The sequence below is a fragment of the Manis pentadactyla genome, chromosome 10 (genome assembly GCF_030020395.1).
Source record: "Manis pentadactyla isolate mManPen7 chromosome 10, mManPen7.hap1, whole genome shotgun sequence".
In the NCBI taxonomy this organism is placed as follows: Eukaryota; Metazoa; Chordata; class Mammalia; order Pholidota; family Manidae; genus Manis; species Manis pentadactyla.
Window position 1 is genome coordinate 120,218,244 of NC_080028.1, and position 13,322 is coordinate 120,231,565.

At 50.2% G+C, this 13,322-nt stretch overlaps 1 protein-coding gene and 1 long non-coding RNA gene across 2 annotated transcripts in view; one reads left to right on the forward strand and one right to left on the reverse strand.

Annotated features, from left to right (window-relative positions):
• The window catches only part of LOC118929734 (uncharacterized), a 289,885-nt gene that overhangs the window by 88,639 nt on the left and 187,924 nt on the right, over positions 1–13,322 (forward strand). Inside the window, 3 exon segments of the mRNA XM_057488022.1 lie at positions 616–745; positions 2,513–2,593; positions 2,595–2,688. Coding sequence (XP_057344005.1) covers positions 616–745; positions 2,513–2,593; positions 2,595–2,688 — 305 coding nt within the window.
• Positions 5,385–13,322, reverse strand: part of LOC130679201 (uncharacterized) — a 138,377-nt gene continuing 130,439 nt past the window's right edge. The window contains exons 14-15 of the long non-coding RNA XR_008992279.1: positions 6,966–7,153; positions 5,385–6,642 (exon numbers count right to left, since the gene is read on the reverse strand). This is a non-coding gene — a long non-coding RNA (uncharacterized LOC130679201). The remainder of the gene's footprint in view (positions 6,643–6,965; positions 7,154–13,322) is intronic.

The window sequence follows — 13,322 nt, forward strand, 5'->3', positions numbered from 1 at the left end:
CACCACTAAGGTAACGATGCTTCTGGGGAGCTCTTTAAAAATGCCAGTTCTCGACCTTGGTCCCGGAGGTTCTGTTTGTACAGACCACGAGTGGGGGCCCAGAATCTATATTTTTAGCAAATCCTCTAAGCGGTTCTGTAGTTCAGCCAGCCTGGAAGTTAGCCCATTATTTCATACAATCTTCAATCAATACCTTAATAAAGTATGTGTTAGGATCCCAATTTGTCAGGTTAGAAATTGGAGGCTCAGGTGGTTAATTCTGGAGCCAGAATCGGAGGCCTGGTCTGTTTGGTGCCCACATCCTCCACATCGTCCTCTGCGCTAGGCTGCCCCCTGCTGACTACAACGGTAATGCAGCTAGAAGTCTTACCTGCTGGTCCTGGGCGGGTAGCTATCTTCAAGTCAGTGTTACAGCATGAAGGGCGTGAGGAGACTGCTGTCATGGCCACACCTGGTGGTGCATTTCATCAGAGTTCATCCAGTCCAGAAAACTGCGGGTCTCTTGAGCCTGGGGCTCTGGGATGCAGAGCCTATGCCTGGAGCCAGCATATGCCTCAGCGTTCCACCCCTGGCTGATGAGCTCTCTCCCTTGCTTTTCTGCAGACCCAGCTACAGAGCTGAGGGGGAGGCCGGGAGCACCTTTGTCCTGGCAGCGGAGGAGCATCACTTCCGCATGGGCACCAGGCTGGTGGCTGCTGAGGCCGGTCTCAGTAACACCATCAGGCTGGAGCAGACCTTCCCCCAGGTGTGTGTGGGGGGTGGCCAGGGCAAGCTGGGAGGCTCGCAGGGGCAGCCCTCTGAGGAAAGGGGAATTGCCCTGGTTCCGGGAGGATCTGGTACTGGCAGAGATGTGAAGTGGGCAGAATGTGCTGGAATGGATCCTCAGCTGGTCTTGATGTCCATCCTTCCCTCCCTTCTACCACCTGCTAGATGCCAGACCAGGCCCTATGCCAGAAGCTGAAGAACAGCTTCTCTTTTTTTTTTTTTTGAGAGGGCATCTCTCATATTTATTGATCAAATGGTTGTTAACAACAATAAAATTCTGTATAGGGGACTCAATGCACATTCATTAATCAACCCCAAGCCTACTTCTCAACAGTCTCCAATCTTCTGAAGCATAACGAACAAGTTCTTACATGGTGAACAAGTTCTTACATAGTGAAGAACAGCTTCTCTTATCTGGAACAGAACTAATGAGTCCTTATTCTCATCAAGTATATGGTCTAGTATGAAACTGACCCTCAAAAAAATCACATAAATAATAATCTAGATGGTGACACATACTATAGAGAAAGCAGTGGGGTGGTATGAGTGGGTATGGCTGGGAAGCTGTGCCCTAGGAGTAAAGGCCAGTAAAGTTAAGGAGGTGACATTCAAGCTAGCCCTGGATGACAAGTATCCATGTGAAAATCTGGTGGAAGGGCGTTTTAGGCAGAGGGAACAACACATGCCAAGGTCCTGGGGCGGGACTGAGTCTGGCATGTTTAAGGAATGGCCACTGGACTGGAGCAAGGTGGCTGAGGAAGTAAATGGTGGGAGGCCTTGGGGGTCTGGTCATGCAGGGCATGGCAAGCCACAGGGAGGAGTTTGTACTTTATTCTCTCTGAAGTTGGAAGCCTTTTGAGGCCATGACCCAAATGATGATTTCAGACGTCTGACTGCTGTGTGGGGAGTGACCTACAGGGGGCAGAAGAGAGCAGTGAGGAAGCCGCTGTAGCCAAGAGGACAGGAGATAATGACGTCTTAGGCCAAGGTGGGATGGTGGTGATGGGTCTTAGAGACATTTAAGAGGAAGCTCCCCTTCCCCTCCCACCAGGCCCCCTGCAGTGCGCTGCACCACTGGGTGTCCACCAGCAGGGAGAGTGCCCCTCTTTGAGCCTTTGCACAGGCTGTTCCTTCTGCCTAGAACGTGCTTCCCTGCTCTGTCCATCAACAACTTTCTCTGTGTTCCTTTGTCTTCTGAATATCTTTTGTGGATACCCTTGTCACCTTGTTCCATGATTTTCTGTCCCTGTGACTATCTCCCTACCAGCCTGGGAGCCCCTGAAGGGCCAGGACCAGTCTTGGTTATCTTTGACCCCCAATGCTCAGCACTGGATCAGGAACATAAGACCTGTTCCCTAAATGTTTGAGAAATCCTACGCCAATCACAGCCCTTGGGACTAGTGCTGGGCTGAGTACACCATTCATTACCTGACAGAGGTCGGCCCTGTTTTTCTTACCCTATTTTGTAGATGAGGAATCCGAGGGCCAGAGAGGCTAGGAAACAGACCCAAGGCCACACATCTTGGCAGTGGTGCCGAGGGGTGGCTGTCCTCTATAGCAGCACGATATCTCCCTGGCTGGCTCCCCTCCACTGCATTATCTGCCCCTCCATAGGAAGCACTGGGCCCAGTAAATTTACTGCTCCTCAAACACTCCTAGTCTTTCCTCATCTGAAAGCATCTCTTCCCGACCCCAAGCAGGAGCACTGGCCAGGTTCCCCTGTGACCCAGCTCCGTCTCTCTTCCAGCTGAGCGCCCTCCCAGGGGAACTGGTCCTGCAGACCGTGTATGAACGAGCCCATGGAATCCACGCCCTGCACCGGATGGTCCTGTGGGATGGCCCTGTGGGATGGCCAGGACGTGGCCCTCAACGGGAGCCTCTCTGGCCCCTTCCACAAGCCCATTGGGAACCTCAGCCTGCAGGGTGAGTGTCCCAGAGGCCTCTGGCAGGGGTGGCACATTCACTCAGTGAACAGAGTGCCTGCTTATGCCAGGCGCTGTTCCAGGCACTGGGGACCCACTGGGAAATGGGATAGCCCAGGTCCCTGCCCTCAGGGACAGGCAGTGAGCAGGAACATGCACGTAAATAAGAATGTTAGAGAGAGAAGGGTTTGATTTGGGGGTGTGGGTCTCTTTCGGGGGGCTGGTCTAGGAAGACCCAGCTGAGGAGGTGACCCAGAAGCAGGGGTGGAGGAAAGGAACCACTGCAGTTACTCCACCTCCTCCTTAGTGGTGTGGATTCACTTTAATAAAGATACCCTTATTAAGTGACAAAAGTCATGTTAAAAAGACACAAGCATTGAAAGCATGGTGGAGCTCCCATTTCAGGCAATGGTTCTCGAAGTGGAGGTCTATGTGGCTCCAACACAGGACAAGGATCCAGGCTGGTACCTGGGCCCTGGTGGGAGGAGAGACAGCTGGGGTGGTACTAAAGGCAGGGCTGGCCTCAGCCTGAGTGTGACTGTGTGAGCCCGTGGGCAGCTCCCCAACCCTCTGGGCCTCATCTCCTTTATCTGTATAAGACAGGACCATGATCCATACAGAGCGGTGCACTGACTGGCAGTGGGCACAGACAGACTCCACCTGGGTCCTTCACTGAGTCAGGGTCAGCCCTTGGGAGGGAACTTACGCGCGCTCAGGCCACATGTGCTCAACCCTGCACCCTCAGGCTCTCCTTCCCGCCAGGGCCCTGCTGTGTCCGTCATGCCCTCCCCAGTTTGGGGACAGCTCCAGCAACTGTCTTCAGCCTCGACTGTTTTCCCTCCTCATTCCCACAAGGAAGCAACGAGCCCTGTTCTCCCATTTCAAAACCAAAGCAACCCTCTCCCAGGGCATCCTCAGCCAGCCGCGTCCCTTCCTGTTCCCTAGCACAGGGGTGCCCTTGACAGAGCTGCGGGTGCCCGACCCCCAGTTCCTCTTCTCTCTAAATGTTCCTGGCCAGGCTGTCCTCACCCCACCCCTTCACACAACTGCTGTGAGCACCACAGCATCTGCTGCTAACACCCTGGTAAGTTCTGGCCTGCCTCCGAGGGGCCCTGGGCTCTTCCTTCCCTCCTCCCCAGCGCCCTTATCCACTTGGCTCCCCAAACCAGGCGCACTCTCCTGGTGCCCCCAGACCTCACTGGCTGCTCAGCTCCACAGATTTCCAATGCTGGGGTGCCCCAGCACTGTGCTTGGGACCGTCTTTGTCTCCATCTCCACTCAGCCCCTTGGAGCTCATGGTGGCCCCCCAAAGGTGTCCACGTCCTAATCCTGTGAATACATTACCTTGCATGGCAAAAGGATTTTGCAAACGTGATTAAATTACGGGCTTTCCGAGGGGGAGAATTCCAAGATTATCCAGCTGAGTCCCATGTAATCACAAGGGCCCTTATAAGGGAAAGAGGGAGGCAGGAGAGTCAGAGCTGGGCAGAGCTGAAGATGTCCCACGGCTGGCTCTGAAGACGGAGGACAGGACAGGAGCCCGGGAACGTGCACAGCCAGAAGCCGCAAAAGGCAAGGGAATGGATTCTCCTCTCGAGCCTCCAGCCCTGTGAACAGGCTGACTTTCACCCCATAAGACCTAGTTTGGAATTCTGACTTGATGCTCTGTAAGAGAATAAATGTGTGCTGTGTTTAAGCTATGAAGTTTGTGGTGCTTTGTTATATCAGCAATAGGAAACTGATAGAGTGCTCTCGTCCAGGCTCATGACTTAAATGCTGACAAGGCCCAGAGGTGCCACATCCAGCCCAAACATCGGGTTCAGATACTGAGCTGCCTACTGGAACTCTCCTCCTGGATGCCTGAGTTCTGGACCTTCCTCCCCAGACCTTTTCTGCTCATCACCTCCCAACCCAGTGGATGGCAACTCCATCCTTCCAGGTGCCCATGCCAAAGTCCTCGGCCTCCCTTATCCTTCTTTCTGTCTTGTTCCCCTCACCAAGAACTCTAGTAAGTCCTGCTGGCACCATCTTCAAAATGGAGCCCATCACTCAACTGTGACACCTCTCACTATGCCCACTGCCACCATCCTGGCCTAAGCTGCTGTCACCTCTCATTTGCATCATGGCCTCCTAACTGGGCTCCCTGCCTCTGCCCCAGCCTCTGTGTTCCTCTTGACATAGCAGCAGAGGGGTCCCTACGTCAGGGATGTCACTGCTGTGGCTCCCATCTCCTTCAGAGGAAAGGCCACACCTTCAGAGTGCCGACAAAGCCTCCATCATGAGGTGCCCCCCCCGCCCCCCACCTCTATGACATTGTCTCCTACTAACCTCCCTCCTCTCTTTGCTCCAAACATACTGGCCTCCTCATTGTTCCTTGAACACTGCAGACACATCTCCACCCCAGGGCCTTTGTACTGGCTGTTCCCTCTGCCTGGGATACTCCTTCCAGATATCACATGACCAGCTCCCTCACTGCCTTCAGGATTTGCTCAAGGTCACCTCATAAACGAGCCCTGCCCTGATCATTTGATAAACAGCTGCCACTCGTCCCCAAAATCCCCAGCAAGCCCAGCTGTCCTCAACCTGCTTTTTTTTTCCTTTCAACATACTACATCATTTACTTATTTCTCAGGCTTATTACTCTATATCTCATGCATTAAAACATAAACCCCACAATGGTGGGAAGGTTTTGTTTTATTTACTGTGCTTAAAACCGTGCCGAGCACAAAGGGCATTCAATAAATATTAATTGAATAAATTTGTAAAAGATATGAGGGTAATGGTCAACGATTCTGGTAACAATATACGTGTACAGTGGATGCCAGGAGCCAGGATCCATTATCCATTAATTGAAGCAGCTCCAAGCTCCATTACCCGGGTGCAGCGCTCCGCGACTCCGGCCGGATAACAACTTCCCAGAAAACACCAAGAGAAAAAAAGCGTCCACGCAGAGCCCCATCCTGGCGCGGAAAAGCAGCTCTCCCGGGCGAGGGGATCTGTCTGTGCTGCTTCCCCGTCCCTGACACCGGGTAACAACTCCGCAAAGGCACCTGCCGCCCAGCTCGCCGCCAGCTCCAGGTCTCCCACGGCGGCAAGTGGGTGCCCGCTCGTGCCCGGAGGGCCCGGCCGCCGCGCCAGCTCCCCACGGAGCGTGGACCGCAGTCCCGGGGCTCGCCTCGCCGTGGCCAGCCGGGACCCGAGGAGCGGGACCGCTGAGGGCCCCGCGCCTCCGTCCCGCCGCCCCCCCATCCGCGGGCGCGCCTCGCCGGCCGGTCCCAACCTCACCGCCGCCGGCGCAGCCCGGTCCGACCGCGGCGCGCTCCGCCGGGACCCGCGCGCTGACATGCAGCCCGCAGCCCGCAGCCCGGCCCGGCACGGAGGGGCTGAACAGTGGGCAAAACCCGCTCCGCCCAGACCAGAGAACTGGCCGGCCGCGTCCCGGACGCCCGCCCAGCGCCGGGGAGGCGGCGGCGGCGGCGAACCGTCCCGGGGGGCGGCAGCGGCGGCAGGAGCGGCCAGCCGGAGAGAGACCAGGGGAGGGGCTCGACGCCTCAGGGAGAGCGGAGCGGAGCGGCCGCGGCGCGGCTCCGGCAGCTGCGGCAGCGGAGGCGGGCAGAGAGCGCTCCCATCCCCTTGGCCGGCCCTGCTCTGGCCGCCCCGGCTGCCCGGCTTCCCCTGACGCCGCCGTTCCCCGGTCCCCTCCGCTACTCACCGTTGCTGCACCCGCCGGCTCGTCGGCTTTCCGCGCCCACACCTGGGCCGTCCGTCTGCTCCTCCTGCAGACGCCCCCATGCTCCAGCCACGTCCTGCGCCTCTCCGCACCGCACCTGGCTTACGACACTCGCGGCTTTACAGCACGTTCCTCAGACCTAGAGCCGCTCGCTCTACGGCGGGAACCTTGTTGCTAGGGAGAGGACGCTGCATCCAGCACGGAGGGAGGGAAACGTTCCCTCAGCTGTAGGGGATGCGGAGGGGACCGCTGGGATACTTCAGTGAAAACGACAAAACATACTGAGAAAGGGGGTGGTGGGGAGAGGGGGAAGGGTTAAAGGGCGTTATGATTAGCACACATAATGGAGGGGGGTCATGGGGAAGGCAGTACAGCACAGAGAAGACAGTGACTCCACAGCATCTTACTACACTGACGGACAGTGACTGCAATGGTGGATGGGGGGACTTGGTAATATGGGTGAATCTAGTGACCACCATGGCGGTCATGTGAATCCTTCATAACACTGAATACCAATGATACCTTCATAAAAAATAAAAAAACATTACCGAATAAATGAAGGAAGACTTGAATAAATGAAGAGAGGTGATGTGTTCACGTATTCGAAGATTCAGTTGGAAGACGGTTCTTCCTGTAACGGCTGTGGATTCAACATAATCCCCATCATAATCCCACAGGCACTCCTTCTGGGGTCTGCTGACTTCTTCAAAGGTCAATGGAAAGCCCCACCAACGGCCTACACCTCGAGCAAGGGAAACAAAAGCAAAAATGAACTCATGGGACTACATCAAACTAAAAAGTTGCTGTATGGGAAAGGACACCATCAACAGAACAAAAAGACTTCCTACAGTATGGGAGAATATATTTGTCTTTTTTTAAAATTTATTTTTATTAAGGTATGATTGATATACACTCTTAATGAACGTTTCACATGAAAAAACAATGTCGTTACTACATTTACCCATATTATCAAGTCCCCACTCAGGCCCCAATGTAGTCACTGAGCATCAGTGTAGTAAGATGCCACAGATCCACTATGTGCCTTCTCTGTGCTACACTGTTCTCCCCGTGATACCCCACACCATGTGTACTAAACATAATACCCCTCAATCCCCTTCTCCCTCGCTCCCCACCTGCCCTTCCACACCCCTCCCCTTTGGTAAACACTGGTTCCTTCTTGGAGTCTCCGATTCTGCTGCTACTTTGTTCCTTCAATTTTGCTTCATTGTTATACTTCACAAATGAGGGAAATCATTGGGCGTTTGTCTTTCTCCGCCTGCCTTGTTTCACTGAGCATAATGTCCTCCAGCTCGATCCATGTTGTTCCAAATGGTAGGATTTGTTTCTTTCTTATGGCCGAATAGTATTCCATTGTGTATATGTATCACATCTTCTTTGTCCATTCATCTACTGATGGACACTTAGGTTGCTTCTGTATCTTGGCTACTGTAAAAAGTGACGTGATAAACATAGGGGTGCATATGTCTTTCTGAATCTGAGAAGTTGTATTCTTTGGGTAAATTCCAAGGAGTGGGAATCTGGGTCAAATGGTATTTCTATTTTTAGTTTTTTGAGGAACCTACAGATTGCTTTACACAACGGTTGAACTAGCTTACATTCCCACCAGCAGTGTAGGAGGGTTCACATTCCCACCAGCAGTGTAGGAGGGTTCCCCTTTCTCCGCATTCTTGCTGGAATTTGTTGTTCTTAGACTTTTTGATGCTGGCCATCCTTACTGCTGTGAGGTGATATCTCATTGCAGTTTGGATTTGCATTTCCCTAATGATTAGTGATGTGGAGCATCTTTTCATGTGTCTGTTGGCCATCTGAATTCCTTCTTTGGAGAACTGTCTCTTCATATCCTCTGCCCATTTCTTAATTGGGTTATTTGCTTTTTGGGTGTGGAGGTGTGTAAGTTTTTTATATATTTTGGATGTTAACCCCTTGTCGGATATGTCATTTACAAATATATTCTCCCATACTGTAGGATGCCTTTTTGTTCTGTTGATGGTGTCCTTTCCCATACAGCAACTTTTTAGTTTGATGTAGTCCCGTGAGTTCATTTTTGCTTTTGTTTCCCTTGCTCGAGGAGATGCGTTCAGGAAGAAGATGCTCATCCTGATGTTCAGGAGATGTTTGCCTATGTTGTCTTCGAAGAGTTTTATGGTTTCATGATTTACATTCAAGTCTTTAATCCATTTCAAGTTTACTTTTGTGTATGGGGTTAAAGAATAATCCAGTAACACTCTCTTGCGAGTAGCTGTACACTTGTGCCAACATCAGCTGTTGGAGAGGCTTTCATTTCCCCATTGTATATCCATGGCTCCTTTAGTGTATATTAATTGACCATATATGGGTGGGTTCATATCAGGGCTCCGTAGTCTGTCCCATTGGTCTATGGGTCTGTTCTTGTGCAAGTACAGAACTGTCTTCATTACAACAGCCCACATTGTCTTTTGCACTATGTGCAACAAACGCGGACACAAACATTGGGCTACAGCAGAGGGAGGCTTTCCATCCCGCCAACACATGTGGGCCGATAATGTGTCTGCTTCATCACTCACTGGTGATGCCAAAGGCAAATGGCCAGACACATGATATACAGTAACAGTCTTAGTCTGACTAAGGCCCATAGGTCTTGCTACAGCACTTGCCCCCAAAGGGGCCAGTGACCAACCATCCAATTGGCATGGCACCACGTCGGCAGCAACAAGGTCAAGCCCGGCACACAGCCAAGCTGTCAGTGCACACAAATAGAGGGGAGGGTGTGATCATCCTGGGTGATCGGGAGCCATACTGCCCGTGACTCAGTCCACTGAATGCTCTATCCCTCTCCGTCCTCTAACACACATATTGTCTTAGTCCTAGGATGGAAAGTCACAGCCCTCCACTTCGGGGACTGCCCATGAGAGGAGCTGTCTGTATACCAAGCATCCGCAGCTATAGGGGCTTTTCCCTGCTGATAAGGACTCTCGCCTATCAATGGCTCCAGTACAAGTTATTCTTGCTTTTCACACATATACGTAACTTGCCCAAATAAGCATCGAAGATCTACACTCAAGGGGGTATCAGAGATGGTGCTGTGCTGCTTCAAGTTTGCGCCCCCATTTGGCCAGTGGAGGCGTATGTGCTATGCCACTCCCTGGCTTTGGGTCAAGTCTCGCATCCAACCCGCGATGGGATACGTGGTTATTACCTTGGTTGGAGCTGTTCTGGTGATGGGCTCCATAGCCAGCAAGGCGTGACACACAGAAGCCAGTCGCTCCTCTGTTAACGGATACTAGATCTCTGCTCCTTTCCATATTGTGACCAGAATCCAACAGGTAGGCATGTCCACTCAAGCCACTGCCAAAGGCCCCATCCACAACCATCTCCATTTACATGAACATCTAGCTCCCAGGGCCTTCATGAATCCATTACACTCAAGGACTATAATGGCCTTGACTGCTTCCTTAGTAGCAGTGAACACAGCTGCACAGGTCTCATCACGGTCCCACCTGATGCCCTTTTGTACCGACTGGTATGAGGCCTTCAGAATTTGTGCCAAGTGCGGGATAAACACCCTCCAGGAGCCCAAAACATCCAAAAACTCTTGTACGACTGACTGCCACAGTGGTAGGGGGGTGGGGAAAGCTTGGACCTTGTCTATGACTACGTCTGGGATAACTGTAGTTTTACCCGACGAGACAACCCCCGAGAACTTGACACACAATCCAGGTCCCTGAACCATCCCTATCGAAATACAGCATTCTTCAACAAACTGGAACGAATAGTTCTAAAAGTCATAGGGAACCACAGAAGACCGAGAATTGCCACAGCAATCCAGAGAAGGAAGAACAAAGCAGGGGGGATCTCGCTTCCCACCTTCAAGCCATACTACAAAGCCACAGTAATCAGGACAATTTGGTACTGGCACAAGAGCAGACCCATAGACCAGTGGAACAGAATAGAGAGTTCAGATATTAACCCAAACATGTATGGTCATTAATGTATGATAAAGGAGCCATGGATATACAATGGGGAAATGACAGCCTCTTCCACACCTGGTGTAGGCAAAACTGGACACCTACATGTAAGAGAGGGAAACTGGATCATTGTGTAAACCTACACAAAGTAAAATTCGAAATGAATCAAAGACCTGAATATAAGTCAGGAAATCATAATACTCTTAGAAAAATACATAGGCAGAAATCTCTTGGACATAAACATGAGCAACCTCTTAATGAACATATCTCCCCGGCAAGGGAAACAAAAGCAAAAATGAACAAGTGGGACTACATCAAGCTGAAAAGCTTCTGTACAGCAAAGGACACCACCAATAGAACAAAAAGTCATATTGCACTATAGGAGAATATATTCATAAATGACATATCCCATAAGGGGTTGACAATCAAAATATAGAAAGAGCTCACACACCTCAACAAACAAAAAGCAAATAATCCAACCAAAAAATGGGTAGAGGGTCTGAAAACACACTTCTCCAAACAAGAAATTCAGAAGGCCAACAGGCCCATGAACAGATCCTCCACATTGCTAATCAATAGAGAAACGCAAATTAAAACCACAATCAGGTATCACCATCCAAAAGACAAACAACAACACATGCTGGCGAGGATGGGGAAAAAGGGGAACCCTCCTAACACTGCTGGGGGGAATGTAAATTAGTTCGAACATTGTGGAAAGCAGTATGGAGGTTCCTCAAAAAACTCAAAATAGAAATACCATTTGACCCCAGAATTCCACTCCTAGGAATGTACCCTAAGAATGCAGCAGCCCAGTTTGGAAAAGGCATATGCATCCCTTTGTTTATCATAGCACTATTGACAATAGCCGAGAAATGGAAGCAACCTAAGTGTCCATCACTAGATGTATGAATGGATAACGAAGATGTGGTACATATATACAAGGGAATATTATTCATTCAGGCATAAGAAGAAAACAAATCCTACCATTTATGTCCACATGGATGGAGCTGGAGGGTATTATGCTCAGTGAAATAAGCCAGGCGGAGAAAGACAAGTACCAAATGATTTCACTCATCTGTGGAGTATGAATACAAAGCAAAGACGGAAGGAACAAATCAGCAGCAGACTCATAGAACTAAAGAATGGACTAACAGTTCCCAAGGGGAAAGGGACTGGGAAGGGTGGGTGGGAATGGAGGAATAAGGGGATTAAGGGGCATTACGACTAACACACGTAACATAGGGGGCGCACGGAGAAGGAAGGCTAGCAGAGAGAAGACAAGTATTGATGCTACAGCATCTTACTATGCTGATGGGACAGTGACTGCAATGGGGTTATGTGGTGGAGACTTGATAACAGGGGGGACGTAGTAAGCATAAAGTGGCTCATGTGAAACTTGAGCATGAGACTGCATATCAGTGATAACTTAATAGAAAAAATAAACGAACTCCAATTGGATCAGTGATCTAAATGTAAAAAATTCAACACGACCAAAAAAATTGGTGAATTTCCCTAGAACCTTGATGTAGGCTTCCTTTCTAACAGTGAGTCAAAACATAGGTATTAGGACTCCTGCTTTCAGCCGAGATGAACACAGACTGCATTTAACACCCTACCTGGATGGAACCCCAGAAAAAAACACAAGAGAACATATGCACAGCAATGGTCTTCAAGACACTGATCGATGGGCAGTGAAGGACAGTAACCCATGAGACAGGAAATAAACAGGGTGAGCCCTACAGCCCCTGCCCTGAGAGTTTCCAGAAAGGCAGCAGCGCGGGAGCACCCAGACACAGGTGGGGAGAAGGGGTTGAGAAACGGGGGGGGAAATGTAGGGAAGCACAACCCGTCAGGAAAATAATCAACTGAAACGGGCCTGAAAAGAAACAGATGTTACAATGAGCAGAGAACATTAAAACAGCTTATAATCATATTCCTTCTGGTAAAAAAAAAAAAATGAGTACAGACAGGGAAGATAGAAAATGAAATTCAAACAGAACTTCTACAGAAAAGACACAGCATCTTAAGATGGAAATTACACTGGGTTAGAATAACAGCACTGTCAGAAAAAAAGATCTGTGAACGTGAAGACACGGCACTGGAAGCACTTCCAGATGAAGCAGCCAGAGAGAGAGATTAAAGGGAAAGGAAGGGCATCGGTCAGCTGCGGGACAGTGTCAAGCTGTGGAATACACAGGGAATGAGGATCCCTGGAGGGAGGCTGGGGGAAGCACAGGGAACATCTGAAGACACACGGTCAAACTTTCCCCAAAGGTGACGGAAACCGTCAACACACAGATCCAACAAGTTGCATGACCCCCAAGCACAGACACACGAGGGAAACGCAGCCAAGACGAATCAAGCACATCACCTACGACCGGTGATAGTGAGAACATTTTAAAGCAGTGAGAAGAAGAAGAAAACAAAATATGTGGCATACGGAGGAAAAGATGACGATGACCTTGAATTGCTCTTGGAAATAATGTGTGTGTAAGCGAGGAATATACTTAAAGTACAGGAGGAAAAAACAGCAAAGATCCTTCTAAAAGGGAAGGCAAAATGCAGACATTTTCAGACCTATGAGAGCTGAAAGGTTCTTCATTAACTACAAGAAATGTCACCAAAAAGTCCTTCATGCAGAACGAATAGGAGAGCACATAAAAATCTGGATCTATACAAAGGAATGAAAGTAAAAGAAACAGGAACTACGTATTTTGTCTTATTAGTTAAGTCTCTTAAAAGGTTAACGGAGTATTTAACTACAAATAACAATTTGTGGGATCGGTACTACTGTGAGAGTAAAGTGCAACAACACGGCAAAGACCAAGAGGGGAGAGCTGGAGGGAACTGTGAGCTCCTTATAGTCTAGTGAAATGACAGATCACTTGAAGAAAAACTATGATAAACTAAAGGTGTATAGTATAAACCTTAAAGCACCCC